This window comes from Equus caballus, chromosome 15 (assembly GCF_041296265.1).
Source record: "Equus caballus isolate H_3958 breed thoroughbred chromosome 15, TB-T2T, whole genome shotgun sequence".
Taxonomy (NCBI): domain Eukaryota; kingdom Metazoa; phylum Chordata; class Mammalia; order Perissodactyla; family Equidae; genus Equus; species Equus caballus.
Genome location: NC_091698.1, coordinates 106,075,913 through 106,092,481, shown reverse-complemented (window position 1 = coordinate 106,092,481; position 16,569 = coordinate 106,075,913). Strand labels below are relative to the sequence as shown.

Genomic DNA, 16,569 nt, shown 5'->3' with positions numbered 1-16,569 from the left:
CTGTTTTTAATTACTAAAGCCGTGGGAGAATGTTTCTGTCTTCCAAGACTGAGACCTGAGGACGGCTGTGGGAAGGCGCAGGCCCGTCTGCGTGTGTCCCCCAGGGTTGTTGAACGGCCCCCGCTGCTGTCAGGGTCAGCAGTCAGCGGGGACGGCGTCTCTGGAGCCGGGTGAGTGGAGAAAGTCCACATCCTGACCCAGACAGTCCGGTCCTGTCTTGCAGAGGAGCCCGGAGTCTTGAAACTAAACTATCGCCCAGAACCACTTTCAGATAAAACGTGCAGAAATGTCATCTGGAATGGAAATAGAAAATTCTTTTTTGTTTTACAAAAGTTACTGTTTTTAGGTGCATGAAATAAAAGTTCAGAAAGAGTTCCAAAGGACCACCACAGACGATTCAAAAATTACTGCTGTGAGAGGAAATGCTGCCCCAGGAATTCGTTTCCTCCTTGGCCACGCTGACCGCGCATGGCTGAGAGATGACGCCCGCCGCCCGTCCCAGGCCTTCCTTGTCCTTCCTTGTAGGCGCGTGTGGACCAATTCCTTCATGGCAACTTGCTGCTTTGAGAAGCTGATCAAAGTACTTGTCTTGCTTCACCCCAAACAAGGGCTGTGTTATGAAATTAGCACAGGGCTTTAAGCAAACAAACTGTGCACGTGTGTGTCTCGCGAGGCAGCGTTTTCCTCAAACCAGCACACACTTAGGATGGTTTCAGTGCAAAAATAACGTACCCAAAGAGAGTAATCGTACACACAAAGGACTTAATTGTGAGGACCACTTTGAATTCTTTAAACAATAAACGGAGCTTTCATATAGATATTTTTGCACCTTTTTGTGTATAATACTTTAACAGCTGTTTATAATACTATGTAAATGTTAATTATTGAGGTAATTCCTAAAATTTTACCACTGTTGAGCTCTTCTTCTTAGTCAAATTTGAACCAAATACCAGGTGATTGCTGTTCCCAGAGCAGTTTGGGTCTTGCTTATTTTATGAGGAATTAGGCAAAACCGTGATATCCAAGATTTCTCGCCTCTCGTGATGACATGTACACAAGATTGCAGGTTCCTCATATGAAAGCGTGGGAGTGGGTGACTTTGAAGGCAGGTGAGATTTGGGTTGTTTTAACTAAATCTTAAAGGCTGAAATCACAGCCGTCTTTCCAGCCCCCAGAGGTGCTGAGCAAACACCTGGGAAGTGGGAATTTCGTGGAGACCAGGAGGAGCTCCCAGGATGCCGCTATGCGGGGGCCTGTAGAGAGCGAGCGGGTCAGAGCGCTGTCCCCGTTCCGGTCTGTCACTCTCAGTAGATCCTCTGATGCTGGTGGTGGCCCTGGTTTCCTGGCTTATTTCAGTGGCCCAGTGGCACTTGTGGAACATACTGCCCTTCTCAATGTCCTCGTTCTGGATGGAGTCTAGTAATTCTAGTCTGAAGGGGCCCTAATGCCTGGAGTCAGGGCTCCTGGCCCCACCCGATTTGGGGGCATAGACTCAGCTTCCCCATTGTGAAAATGAAAGAGCTGGAGTAACCGTTCCCTAATACCCTACAGAGCTCCAGGTTTCTCAAAATCTGGAAGGGACGCTGACACCCTGCCATGAAATGCAGACGCTGTTCAGCTTCGAGATTCTATATGAAAGAAAGCCGCGGCCGCGAACTTGAGTTCAGTGTGGACGGCGGATAAACAGGTCAAGGGCCAAATAGGATAAAAGTGCTTTTGAAACTCTCTCCTTTTTCCCCAAACTCTTTGCTTTTCTGACACTTAGAGAAAAATATGTTCATTATTTCAAAATAAATGCTTTTAATAGAAACTCAACTTGTAGCTTGCTAAAAAATAATTGCTGTCCCCATTGAGATTTTTCCCAGGAAGATAAAGATTTATTATCATGAAGAGCCTGTAATTAAACACTATCTTTTATAAAAGACAGCCATTAAGTCTTTATTTGAAGCAAGTTTTTTTTTTATTAAAGAGTAAGAATTTATAGAGTACATTTCGTCTCTATAGCACCGTAGCAAACATTACGTAATTTTTGCACTGGTACGAAGAGGTAATATTGTCTACATTTTTCAACTTGTTTCAGGAGAAACTAACCTTAAGTGATTTGAACATAGTCTCAGATGGGGGCGTGTCAGTTGAGATTAAAGGTTTTCATTTTATCTGGACTCTAGACCATCTCATATACTGTAGCAAGAAGTGGCCCTTGTAGTGGAGTTTTTAAAGTTTTACAAGCAAAAAAAAAAATAAAGAGCAATAATCTTATGATGCTTCTAGATTGTGTACAGAAAAACCCACAGGAAAACCAGGAAGGCTGATAAGGGTAGAGCGGGATTGGAGAGGAGACCTGGAAGTTGGCGAGCTCTCCTGGGGGTGCCTCCAGGCTGACTGGAGCGGGAGGAGGAAAGTGGGTGGTCTGAGGAGGTCAGTGCCCACGGACTGGAGAATAAGAAGGGAGAGATTCTGATAAATTACCACATGCTCAATGTAAAGAGTTAAGCAAATGTCTGCATTTATTTAAATAGATCATTTAACATATTAATAGGTGTTAATTAAATCAATGAGCTCTTGTTTCTAAATTGCTAATTAATTTCATTCCTTTACAGAATGTGCTCTGGAGGTTTAGATTCTCTCAGCTCAAGGGGTCTTCAGATGATGGAAAAACGCGAGTCAAGCTGCTCTTTCAGAATCTAGACACCAAACAAATCGAGATGAAGGTAGGGAATGAAGTTCAACCTGCTGCCCAACCGCATGTGAAGTAAAACCTAAAGGAAAACCCCAGTGCGCCCTCCACGCGGGAAGCAAGTCAGTCAGTCCTCAGGTGTGCCCCCCAGAATCCCGCAGCAAGGACGTCAGAGAGCCCGTGTCACACCGCCTCCTAGAGACTCTTATGTCCTAAAATTGTGGTCACTGAAACACATTATTTGAGTCTACTAAATATCACACGTTTCTCAGTCAATATTAGCAGGAAATTAATATTTAAAAATACAACAGAAGTCAAAATTTAAAAGAAGAGTTTCACAAACTACATTAGGTACATGACAAATCGCCTATAAGACCAAGAACAAACTGCTCTGTTAATTCAAAGGATCTTAGACACAACTTACAAATTCATTGCATTAACCTGTCATTTTACCACCAACAAGTATTGATCTGTCCCATATTTTGTGTAGAAATGGATTGTCAACATCCCAATTTTAATAAAAACTAAGGACAAACTAAAGGATAATTTCAGTACACTAAAGAAAAAGAGAGGAAAACAAAGATGGGAGACCTGTGAACACATTGTTTGGAAACACCTTGTCAACACTTCACATGTGTTTTCTCCTCATGCAATTAATCAGAGGGACACATCACACATGGCATTGTTATATCTGAATGTTTAGCATCAATTTTTAATATCTCTTCTTTGAGTTTAAGGAAATAATGTTCCATAACTACTTTTTAAGTACAATTGAAATTGTACAGAGTTGCTTGACATTCTTGTATTTCGGGAATGGATAAAGTCACAATCTGAATGTTAACACTATCTGGGCTATGGGGTCATGAGGTGTAGGATGGGGCAGCCGATAAGACTGCATTGGAGCACAGACACCGGACCCTGAGCTGTGGTGGAGAGCAGGCCACCCTCAGTCACACTCCCTGGACCGAGTCTGGGAGCCACCAGCAAAGTAGAGAGATGGAGGGAGCAAGGGGGAGACTGGAAACAATTTTAGCTTTGTATTAGTATTTTGTTTGCATTGGTGTGGCCGCATGGGTGACACTGGCAGGTCCTTCCTCTTCTTCTGTTTTATTTATTTGTCTACTTACCTCAAAGGGTTCCTGTAGGGGAGGAGGGCCCTCTCCTCTGTCATGCCTAAGTCCCGTAGACCTCTTGCCTCAGAGCGTTCTGTGGGAGAGCTTGGGAGGCCCTCTGGAAGCTGCTTCTCCAGCGCGTCTTGAGGTTTTCAGGCTCACAGTATTCCAGTGGCTCCCGCCAGAGCACTCTCGTCCCAGGGTGCCCTTGCTTACCTCCTGCTGCTTACGTGATGTCTGAATATCTTTTTGACAGGTGACACCTCTTTCATTAGATTTAAAGGTATTTGTTTGTATTTTTCCACGTTTAGTCAACTTTTGGTAATCTGTGTTAGTAAAAGGGGTGGAAGCACTGAGGACCTAAATCTGGCAGTTTGGGAGTATATTACGTTCAGTTGGAGGCATGTGCTTTGAAACAGGCTGTTTCTTCGTGGCACTTTTTCAGAATCCATGTTTCCATCTTCCGTTGACGGAAAGGAGAGCGAGCTCTGGAAAGCTGTAGAGGCCACAGGCACGGGCACAGGATTCGTAGGGCTTGAAGCTTAAACAGTCTGCAGCAATCTCTTTATGAAAAAATGCAAAATTGCAAATACAGTAACCTAACCTCACTCAGAAATGTGTGTGAGACAGATAAGCACACCTCACAAACCCAAACTAAATACAGCTCCACCTCAGCTCCCCTTCACTGGGTCCCAAAACTGCCGGCAGCCTCCCGGTGCCTCGCCCCAGGGGGCCCAGGATGGAGGGAAGTCGGGCAGAGAAAGACAGAGGTCTTAGCTACGTGCAGTTAAATGAGGACCAGGCAAGGCATCACCCGGGCCCCTCCCAAGGCCTCCCTGGGGTCTGTGAGGTAAGACTGCAGACGAGGATAAAAATAACTTGCCAGGTTACCCCACAGAGTAGAAAACAAGCTTCAGAGAGCCTTAGTACCAGACTGCGGGCCGCGGAGGGGGTTTTGAGCAACTACATCTAAGCTGAAGTTCTGCGTTGATTACAGATTATGAGACAGAGAGAAAGCTGGGAAATGGTGACTGGGGAATCCAGACCCCTGAGAATTCTTGGAGTTGATGCTCCACTTTTTTTTTTTTTTTTTTTTGACGTATGCTTTTTTTGGTGATGAAGATCGGCCCTGAGCCAACATCCATTGCTGCTCTTCCTCTGTTCCCCCGCCAAATTCCCAGTACCTGGTTGGATATCCTAGTTGTAGGTCATTCTAGTTCTTTGTGGGATGCTGCCACAGCATGGCCTGATGAGCGTGTCTGAGATCTGAACCTGTGAACTCCAGACCCCTGAAGTGGAGTGGACGAACTTAACCACTATGCCACGGGGCCAGCCTCTGACGCTGCCCTTAAACAAAGAGCCCTTGGGACTGAATTCCTAATTGGGAGTCAGAGCTATTGCAAATACTAGAAGCGAGCAATATGTTGTTATTATTAGTAATCAGGAACACTTTATTGTCTCCATACATTAATTAACCAAGAGTTTCAGAGAAAACTGTATTATTTGAATCACTAGTTAAATGAGTGATAACCAGGGAATGGTTTTTCTTTTAATATTTATTGAAAATCTTTCTGGAACATTTAACCAGAGCCCTGCCTTGGTAATTAGCGCATGATGACAATTCCCGAGTTTCTCCTGGATTCTTGGGGAGGAATCTGGGGTTTTCGGGAGAGAAAGCAGAACATTCTTTCTTACCACCCACTGTCTGCAGACGTAACATCCAGTTCAGGAATGCGGCTGACTCCATAACAATTCCAATGGCTGCAGATTTGGGGTTCAGTATTTTTTAAAGAAAGCATTTGTTTTTCCTAAAAAATAAAAAGAGTTTCATAAACAAGCTGTGTTAAGTGAAAGGTTATTCCCTTTCTGTCCTGCTCGGTTGGTTCTGTGTCATCCAGGTGAACTCTGGTTAGACACAAGGACGATTCTTGGAGTCACGGAGAGGGGAGTGGCACCCTTCCCTAACCCTCCCACAGTTTCCACCCCCGTCCTGCTATATTCCCTGTTTGTATTTTACATGGTTGCTTATGATTGCGATTGATTATGATAAAATACTGTAATGACTATATATAGTTGGAAACACAAGTTTCTGATATTCCCATATGTGTATCCATGAAACAGACATTGGTTGTGGATGGCAATACAGTTTAATGAGGACTAATTATGTCTTTGGAGAAGCAATGGCATGTAGTTTTCATTCTCCAATGATCTGTGAGGATAAACTCCACTGAAAATTATTCCTGGGCCATGAGTGAGGAGCCAGATATGTCAGGTGTGGAAGGCTGAAGACCGAGCATGGACACAAGCTGATATCTCAAACCATCCAGGCGTCTGGAGGGAGTAAAGGAATTTGGTGTGTTTCCAAAACAGAAGCTTGGCTGCTGAGCTTTCTCAGCAAAGAATATTGATACCCACAGCATTTATTATCGATATGACTGAGTTGGCAGAGCTGAAAAAGCTATTTCAGGAAGCCAGAGGGTGGACAGAGGGAGGCACAGCCAGGGCACTGTCATCAGAGAGGACGTTGAGTCGCAGCGTTCATGAGCCAGGGACGATGGAATGTCCCCCTGCAGACAGACGTGCGCAGGAAGAGCCAGACAAAGGAGGGATGAGGTCCTCCCAAGTGTGTGTCTGCAGTTATTTTTGATCTGTTCCCAGAGAGGCTAGAATGAAAACAATGCTTTCATTTCTTTACTTTTTTCTTTTCTCTTCTCTTCTCTCCTTTCTTCCATTTTTTTTATGAGCGTATACCGCAGGCTGGTAAGTGGGTCCATTCCAGAAATGAGGTACTGCTGTTGCTGTTGGTCTCTGGATGACATCTTTGGTTTGGTTTTGAGTCCACGTGGCCCTGTCTGCAGATCGACCACATTCCCACTAACAGAAGGTGCAGCTGAACTGAATCTCGAGGCAATGGCAAGCAGCAAGCGCCTTATCATTCTCTTGCCAACGTTTCAGAGATGAAGAATTGAGGGTAGAGATGATAAATAACGTCCCCGCCGCCACACAGCTCGTGGTGGCAGGCCTCCAGCATGTGGCCCAGCTCTCAGAGGAGCACTGAGGAGTTGGCATGTCTGAGAGGTCACTGGTGCCTCGATGGACCCCTTCTCTCCGCTTCATAAATCAACCCCCCTGCAATAGGGGGTAAGCCGCGTGGAGGTCGTGCTTAGAAATCCTTCTAGGTCTCAGCAGGGGGCTCTTCTGAGGCCAGGGAGACGGATGAGCCTGGAGCCAGGAGAGAACCCTTCTCCTGAGACGGGTGGGGAGGACGCTCGCAGGGCTGAAGACAGTGTCCGCCTTGCTCAGAGTTCAGTGGATTCGGTCAGAACAGGAAGCAGCAGAAGAGCACAACCACTGCTTCGTTCCCTCGTGAAATGGGTCAGGCCGTCCACAGGCCCAGGGACCCTTCACTGAACCCAGTGGAGGCTGAAGAGCGGTCAACAGCCTCGGTGGGGGGAGGAGCCCTGATGTGTAGCATTTGCCTACTAACGTGGTAAAAATATTCCCACCAGGCCTTATTTCCAGCTGCCCACATGCCACCAACTCTCTGGCCAGATGCTGAAAATCTGACCGTCAGCTCTCAGGAGCCACATCCACGCACATGGGCGGGAAGGAACCCCAAGTCTGCAGTTCAGCCCGTTAGAGAATCAGACTCCAATACAGGAAGGAGGCCCCAGCTGTGTGGGGGTGGGAGGGCATCTGGAGAAGCAGAGAGTCGTTGTTCTTGAGCTGAGTCAATCGACTTGGTCTTGACAAATTTGTACCATCTGGGGGGACGGGGAGTATAAGAAGTGATTTCTAGGAACAACTTGGAGCAGTGAGCACGCACCCGTGGACTTCCTTGTTCCTTGCCTGCTGACCTCAAACAGTGGCTTCAACAGGAGAAGCACTGTGGGGTCAGCAGGGCTGGGCAGTGCACCCGTTGGAATTCCGGGTCTGGACTCTGGAGCGAGGTTTGGGATGACAGCCTGGAACGCTCTCGGCATTCCACCATGTGGCTGCCAGCAGCTCAGTTAATAGCATCCTGGTGCTCTCGCTCAGCCTGGGACCTCTCTGGCTATAATGTCATCATTTTCTCATTCTGAGGAGTAAGAATATGATGAGTCTACCAAATAGAACATAGTCAGCAACTTCCACGTCTCCCTCTTGCGGTCAGTAAAATGCTCACTCCTCAGCACGGGCTACCAGGAGGGTGTGCCAGTCATGTCCTGCCCCCTCCAGATTTAAGACCAGCATAACCCAGCCAGGTCCCTTCCCCACCCATCCACCCCAGGCTGCCTTGCACTTTCTCATCTCCCAGCCTTTGTCTGATTCTGTTTCTTAGCTTTTCTTCCTGGCAGTCGTAGCCTTCCTTTCGACATTCGTTTGAAAAACATTCATCAAACGTTTGCTGTGTCCGCAGGTCTCTCTGCTAGTGCTCAGGTCTCTCTGTTATTTTGGGACGTGGGATGAGTTAGACATTTGGGATTAGAGAAAGAGATAAAAACACACAGCCTCCCATAATACTACATGGCACGTGCGACAAAAGCCCGTGGACAGAGGATCCCGGAGCACAGAGAAGCCGAGCGACTGTTTCCTGAATGCCTTTGGTTAGATTACAGTCTGCTCTGCCCGATGATAGTTCTGTCGTGGTGACCTCTCTTTTCTTAGAGATACTCTGTAATCCTGTGTCTCCCACTTCTATCACAGTAACAACACCAGACGCGAGTTCCGGACATTGAACTCTGACTTTCCATCTCTGCATTCTCCCTGCGCCGGCTGACGGCTTTCCTCCCTTTCTGTTGTGCAGCCATCACCATGATTCATCTCAGAAACCTTTGCATCCTCCCAAACTGAAACTCTGTCCCCATTAAACACTAACTCCCCATCCCGCTCCCCCAGCCCCTGGCCCCCACCATCTGCTTTCTGTCTCTGTGAATTTCCCTGTTCTGGGTACCACATATCAGTGGATTCATATAATATATGGCTTTTCGTGTCTGGCTTCTTTCCTTTAGCATAATGTTTCCAAGATCCATCCATGTTGGAATATTTAACAAAACTTCATTCTTTTTATGGCTGAATAATATTCCACGATGTGGATGATGCACCATATTTTATTTATCCATTCATCTGTTGATGGATGCTTGGGTCTTTCACCTTTGGCTGTTGTGAACAATGCTGCAAGGAACATTGCATACAAGTATCTGTTGGAGTCCTTTTCTCAGTTATTTTGGGTGTATACCTAGGAGTGGAATTGCTGGGTCATAAAGTGACTCTGTTTAGCTTTCTGAGGACCTGTTAGAGTGGTTCCGCTGCAGCTGCACCGTTTACCTTTCCACCAGCAACGTATGAGGGTTCCAACTTCTCCACGTCCTCGCCAACATTTGTTATTTTCTCTTTTTCTAAATTATAGCCCTCCTAGTCAGTGTGAGGTGGCATCTCATTGTGATTTTATTTGCGTTTCCCCAATGATCAGTGATGCTGAGTTGATATTCTTTGGAGAAATGTCAATTCAAGTCCTTTGCCCATTTTTTTTTAATGCAGCAATTTTTTTATTAGATGGAGTGAAAAGCAAAAATATCTCAGTCAAGGAATATGAAAACTCTTTCAAAAATAGTATAATTTTGTCATTAACATTTTTTATTAAGATTATGATAGTTTACAACCTTGTGAAGTTTCAGTTGTACATTATTATTAGTCATGTTGTAGGTACACCACTTCACCCTTTGTGCCTTCTCCCCACCCCCCTATCCCCTGGCAACCACCGATCGGTTCTCTTTGTCCATATGTTAACTACCACCTATGAGTGGAGTCATACAGAGTTCGTCCTTCTCTGTCTGGCTTATTTCACTTAACATAATACCCTCAAGGTCCATCCATGTTATTGTGAATGGGATGATTTGTCCTTTTTTATGGCTGAGTAGTATTCCATTCTATATGTATACCACATCTTCTTTATCCAATCATCAGTTGCTGGGCACTTAGGTTAGTTCCATGACTTGGCTATTGTGAATAATGCTGCGATGAACATAAGGGTGCATGGGACTCTTGGAATTGCTGATTTCAGGTTCTTAGGATAGATACCCAGTAGTGGGATGGCTGGGTCATAAGGTATTTCTATTTTTAACTTTTTGAGAAATCTCCGTACTGTTTTCCATAGTGGCTTCACCGGTTTGCATTCCCACCAACAGTGTATGAGGGTTCCTTTTTCCCTACAACCTCTCCAACATTTGTCACTCTTGGTTTTGGATATTTTTGCCATTCTAACAGGTGTAAGGTGATATCTTAGTGTAGTTTTGATTTGCATTTCCCTGATGATTAGTGATGATGAGCATCTTTTCATGTGTCTATTGGCCATCCGTATATCTTCTTTGGAGAGATGTCTGTTCATGTCCCCTGCCCATTTTTTAATCGGGTTGTTTGATTTTTCGTTGTTGAGCTGTGTGAGGTCTTTATATATTATGGAGATTAACCCTTTGTCGGATAAATGACTTGTAAATATTTTTTCCCAATTAGTGCTTTGCCCGTTTTTTTAAGTGGGTTGTTTGTCTTTTTGCTATTGACTTTAAAGAGTTCTCTGTATATTCTGGATATTAAACCCTTATCAGATATTTGATTTGCAAATATTTTCTCCCATTCTGTAGGTTGTCTTTTCATTCTCTTGAAAATGTCCTTTGATGCTTGAAAGTTTAATTTTTTTTTAAAGATTGGCACCTGAGCTAATGTCTGTTGCCAATCTTCTTGTTTTCTTCTTCTTTTTCTCCCCAAAGCCCCCCAGTACATAGTTGTATATTCTAGTTGTAGGTCCTTCTGGCTGTGCTTTGCAGGACGCCACCTCAGCATGGCCTGATGTGCACTGCCATGTCGGCATCCAGCATCTGAACCAGTGAAAGCCTGGGCCACCGAAGCGGGCCTTGTGAACTTAACCATTGGGTCATGGGGCCGGCCCCCAAAGTGTTTAATTTTGATGAAGTCTGATTTATCTTTTTTTCTTTTGATGCCCAATAAGCAAGTGTTCAGCTCCCTGGTTCATGACACGCTGACAGCTCACGGTGGCAGCCTGGCTGGCCCCACCCCCACCCCGCCTGAGCGTCACGTGGACACAGGAACGGTTTATAGCTAGTCTTGTGTCTTCCAGACGGAGCGTGAGGACTTCTTGCCAGCTCGCCTTCCGGTTGAGTGGAAGACTTGGCCCTTCTCGTGAGGAAAAAGATGGGCACGTTGTGAAGGAGGTTATTTTTTCATCTGTGGTTTTCTAGCTGATGGATATCAGGACAGCACACACAGCGGCGCCTCAGCTGTGTCGGCCAGAGCGGCAAATGCACGGTGACCAACACCCACCGCCGCCCAAGGCCTTTGTAGAAACGACTCGGTGGCTGCTGGGCTGTCTTTCTTTTTTTAAAATTCTGAGTGAATCTCTGAACAGCTACAGCATCTAAAGTGCTGTGAGACTGTTGACCGGGTGTGACTGTGGGCGACGGCTCGCACAGTCTGCCCGGCTCTCACGGCCAGGAGCAGGCAGCCGCCTTCGAGATTTCCAAAAGCACTTTCCTTGCAAGACCTTGGTGTAAAAAGTAAATAAAATGAAATAAGTAAATCTGCCATAAGCCTAAACTTGCCACATCCATCCTAAGTGAAAAGGAGCCATTACCTGAGGAAAATGAATTTCATCTACCCAAGCTTTTCTGCATTTATGGGACTAAAAGAAGGATTTACACATTTCTGCTTCCCCGCTGACATTTCTCATGGAAACAAACACTGGAAAACCAAGACGAGTGGTTTGCCCCTGGAGAGCTGTGCTGTAGGACGTGATGCGAAGTACCGAACAGAGGTGGTCCACTCGGAATTCAGTTATTGTAAACACCTCGCTTGTCTCCATTGTCAAAAAGGCTGCACAGATCCACCCTGGGGGTCCTGAGTGCAAGAGCTTCCGTCCATGCCCTTCCCTAGGCTCCTTCTGAAATGAAGGGTGTCCTTTCCCACTTCCCTAAGCAAACTGGGCTTGACACACTTGCTTGCAATTCAAGATTATAACTGCAGCCGTGCACTGCATCACGACGCTTCAGTCAACGACAGACTGCCGCGACCACGGGGTCCCGTGAGATTAGCACCACAGAGCCTCGGTGTGCGGTGGGCTGCGCAGTCTAGGTTTGTGTACGTGCACGCTGTGATGTTCGCATGACGAGGACATCACCTAATGATGACTTCTCAGCACGAATCTCATCATCAAGCGGCGCGGGACTGTCCGGCATCTCTCTCCAGGTGGGATCGATGTCACGCATCCCCCACGTTCCATCTGCGTAAGCCCCACCTTGGAGGCACGAGCTCATTTGATCCCCAGGTTGACTCTGAAATACGCTCTGGTACTTGGAGGAGCAAGAGAGCCTGTCGTAATGACAGAGTGGGGCTAATGCCCAGCTTTTATCCTCTGCAACATTACGGCTGAAACACTGACCGGCTGTTACTCTTTTGCAGATGTTTGCTGTGTTCTGTGTGAGGCTCCACTCTGGGGCTTCCTCTCGCACAGCCCTTGTCAGTGGGAGGGGCCGGCCCGCCTGCAGGTGACATGAGTGTGGAGGCGGCACCCTTTTGTCCTTGTGCAGGGTCGTTTGGTGACTCGGAGGTTGGAGCTGTTTTCCCGATGGCTGAGGCCATGGGCACATGATGTACAGAGGGGTGAAATTTCCATGCTCACATGCACGGTTAGCAGAAGTAAAGAAAACAGGTGAGGCCCTGCCACACACAGCCCCACGTGCGCTGCAGCCCCCCGAGACTGGGGACCCTCCTCTCCCTCTCCCAGGGCATGGCCCATGGCTCCCAGCTTCATGGGAGACGGGATTCTCTTCCGCTCCTAGGCAAGAGGGAGAAGGCAAGAGTTACAGAGAGCGGACAGCAGTGCTCGGGCACGGACTTCTCTTCTTCATCCATTCCTTCTCTCAGGGGCCTCCTGTGCGCAGGCTCCGAGGAAAGCCCAGACAGAAACTCAGCTGGGACTGGCAGGGCAGACCCAGGACAGACTCCTGCACAGGGCGGGGACAGGACGCTGAGGTGGGACAACAGGCAGATGCACCGCGCGAGTGAGTCAGAGAATTCACGTGTTCCTCCTTAGCTGACAGACTGGAAACTTAGAGCCATGTGCCATCCTCGGACTCGCTGCCGCAGACGTGGGGGGGTTACGATTTTCCTGCTCTGCTCCCGGGTCTCAGAGGTAAGCACCCAGACAGGACGGAGGGCAGGCGTCTCCCTCAGTCGCCTCTGACAATTGGCTGGTGTTCCTGGTCCTCTTCTAGCCCCACCACCGAGAAACTGGAGCCAACAGTTAAAACCAACACCTCACATCTGTCCGAATTTACTGATGTGGGGAACACGCTGCTGACCCCAGTGAATGCGGACAAGTGGTTCCAGGACCCATGGATGCTGTTCTGCTTTTACCCTGGAACGTGGGACGTGGGGGTTGTTTATGCAGACAGGTGACCGGCCCGGCATTTGGGTAAATGAGAGCATTCCCCAAGCAGCCTGTTTACTAAATGCCATTGGTAATCCTCTCCAGGACGTGGAGAGCAAACGTCTCATACTAATCGAGGAGAAATTCTCTCACCAGCTGGGTCGCAGTTCCTCTCTATTCTGTGCAGCTGCTCTCCTGCTCGGATATAATAAATATTAAATGACATGCTGTTGTACGTGGCACCTCTTCAAAGAGATGTGATCACTCTATGCTTTCAGCCACGAAGAGTCCAACAGGAAACATGTCTCATGTAATTGCACATGTTCACAGAAAATGATCCAGTTCAGGGCAAGCCCCGTGTGGTTAAAGGTCCATGTGCCCTGCTTTGGTGGCCCAGGGTTCACGGGTTTGGATCCCGGGTGTGGACCTACCCTACTCAGCAGCCATGCTCTGGAGGCATCCCACATACAAAGTAGAGGAAGACTGGCATAGATGTTAGCTCAGGGCTAATCTTCCTCAAGCAAAAAGAAAAAAAAAAAAGAGGAAGATTGGCAATGGATGTTAGCTAAGGAGACTACCTCACAAAACAAACAAAAAGATCCAGTTCATGAAAAAGCAATACATGAAAACTCTGACGTAAAATTGTTTGCCTAAAATTGAACACAACAATGTTTAAGTATTACTTGCATTAATTATAAGAACACTAGTTTTGCTACTCCTTCACATTCTTTCCTAAATGGGAAAACAATTTTTTCATCTATTATTATTAATAATATATTGAATTAACGTGGAACTTCTTGCTCTGAACTGATTCCAGCTGATTTTCTTCCCAATGCTTCCGTAGCAAAATACCCCCAATTTACAGGTGAGGCACCTGGCGCAAAGAGGCTAAAGGATTTGCCCAAATAATAGCTGCCATTTTTTTTTTAAAGATTGGCACCTGAGCTAACATCTGTTGCCAATCTTTTTTTTCTTCTTCTTCTCCCCAAAGCCCCCCAGTACATAGTTGAATATTCTAGCTGTCGGTCCTTCTGCTTGTGCAATAGCTGCATTTTTTAATGTTTGTATTGTACTGGGTTTCACAGCCATGTCTCTCTAAAGTCGTCCTGTTCGCAGTGGCTCAAAGGAGTTAGACCCAGAGAGAATCACTCGAGGCGTCTTGAGTCCGCCTCCTGCATTCGGTCCAGTGGGGCCCTGGTCCTTCAACCCTGCCCCTGAGCTCTGTGCTTCCCTGGGCACCAGCGTCCTCCGGGGGCCGAGGAGCCTCCTGATTCCTCTTCTGGAGAGTGAGGCTGGGTGGACACACAGCCCCTGGGGTGGATGCGACTCACGTGGAGACTTCTCGTGTGTTCTGTTCTTCTAGCCAAACGACAGCCCGTAGCCTTGGACTAAGGAATCAGACTCTGAAAGAGAGACTCTTTAAGACTGAAAGCCTCCTTGAGGAGCGAGTCACTGCAAGTCAGCGCGTTTACTCTCACCTCTTTTTTAAGGGCTCTTCAGGGAAGGAGAAAACGCTTGCTCAGAAGAGGTCAGGTCCTGGCTCCCAGCCTGTTGTGAGTGACATTCGTCTCCGAGTGTGTCGTTTGCAGCAGCTCTCCGCTCCCGAGACAGACGCGCCTGTGTCTCTGTCTGGGGCTGATCTGGGCCGCAGGAGGCCAGCAGGAAGGGTGGGCTCTCTGCTTGGCCCCTCCTTCTCTGGGCACACAAAAGACCACCTCCTCCCACTCCTGCCTGGGGGCCCTCTCTCCGAGAACCCCCAGCCCATGAGCCGTGGTCCAAGGAGGCCCCCCAGGAGCCCCCGGCCTGGGAGCCCCCGGCCTGGGACGGCACCTGCTCCAGCACGGGCGGCGGTCAGCGAACAGCAGCTCCGCGGTGGCGGCTCCAGGGCGGTCGGGAGGAGGCGGGAGAAGGGCCCTGGGAGGCCGCAGCATCCTGGGCTGAGGAGGCCCTCGCGCCACCAGGTGCCACCGAGCTGATGGGGTTAGGCCGGGACGTCCGGGTGCAGGCATGCCCCAGGGTGCACAGTGGTCTCCAGGGGACTCCAAGGAGAGGGAGCCAGACGTCGCGGGCTCGGGGAGGAGAGGCCGGGTGCCCGTTGGGCGGAGGTCCCAAGTGCAGAGGTGGCGCAGTGCGCAGCCTGTGCTCACGGCCCGGGCGTGCCTGGGGCAAGCGCGTGGGCTCCTGCGTGGAGCGATGACGTGGTGCTTCTTGCTGGTGGGAGAAGGATGCTGTGGAGCAGATGGTCCTGTTCTCAGTTTCGTGTCACACTTGGTAATTTGAGAACTAAGATTTTAAACTTATGTGTGGACCCTTTTGTAGTTGAACCAAAAAAGAAAAGAAAATTCTCAGGAGAATATTACGTGTTTGGGGGAAATTACTGTAAGAACACGATGCTAATAGAAGCGCTCGAAAGGCCCAGGTACACGTGTCTACACAGGTCTCCCCTGGACAGAGGTTACGACATGTGAAGAACAGGTTCAATTCTTCCAAAATGGCCAGGAACGCCAGGAAGGACATGTTCTTAGGACGAGTCTCCCCAGAATCCACGTAGAAGATGTGGATTCATTCCCTCAGGGGACCTTCTGGAACTGCACCGCCCCCAGAATAAACCCAGAACACAAACAAGGACATGTCCTCGGAACTGCTTGTGTTAAAGGGGCAGCTCTGCAAGGATCCCCCGGAACGTGAAACCCGGGGTGTAGATGCCTGGAAAGGAGCCCATCGGCTCAGGTGACTTCACAGCGGACTCGGACCCTGAAAGCAGACGCCCAGCGCTGTGGCCTGTGCCTGCACTGGACACTGGTCTCCCCATTGCTTCCGGAAGCCTCATCCCTTCCCAGCGGTCACCCCCCGCCCCCAGAACAGAGCAGCCACGTGCTCCCGCGGCCCTGCCACGCCTTGATCATCCTGGAGGCGCCTTCCAGGAGGAGTTGGGGTGGTGGGCCCCGCAGGAGGGCTGGTCCCAGGAGGACACCCCGAGACTTGGCCAAAGCCCTGGGCAGGGGTGCATCCAGGTTGAGAAGGGAAGCGACACCAAGGGAGCCATGGCCCTGGCCTCCCGTCTCCTCCAGGCCCCTGCTCCTGGGTCAGTGCCTTACCAGGTAACCGTGGGGAAGGGGCTTTCTTCAGCTGCTGTCCCCAAGCACACCTGTCACACATGTAGCAGACACTTATCGAGTCCAGGAAACGAGGGAATGAGAGAGAACCTATGAGTGAGGGGCGGGTGGGCGACAGGAACCCACCCTGCCTGGGGACAGCCTAGAGGGCAAAGGTCGAGGTGGGACTTGGGAAAGCCCAACAGGCACCAGTGTCTGCTCATATACCAGGAACACAGGCACTGCGGTGTCTTTCCATCATGT

The 16,569-nt window shown here is 48.6% G+C and overlaps 1 protein-coding gene across 4 annotated transcripts in view; it reads left to right on the top strand.

The window, feature by feature from the left end:
- The window catches only part of SNTG2 (syntrophin gamma 2), a 320,660-nt gene that overhangs the window by 290,941 nt on the left and 13,150 nt on the right, over positions 1–16,569 (top strand). For all 4 annotated transcript variants that reach the window (XM_070236809.1, XM_070236807.1, XM_070236808.1 and 1 more), the window contains one exon: positions 2,601–2,711. In XM_070236809.1, the coding sequence (XP_070092910.1) occupies positions 2,601–2,711 (111 nt within the window). The remainder of the gene's footprint in view (positions 1–2,600; positions 2,712–16,569) is intronic.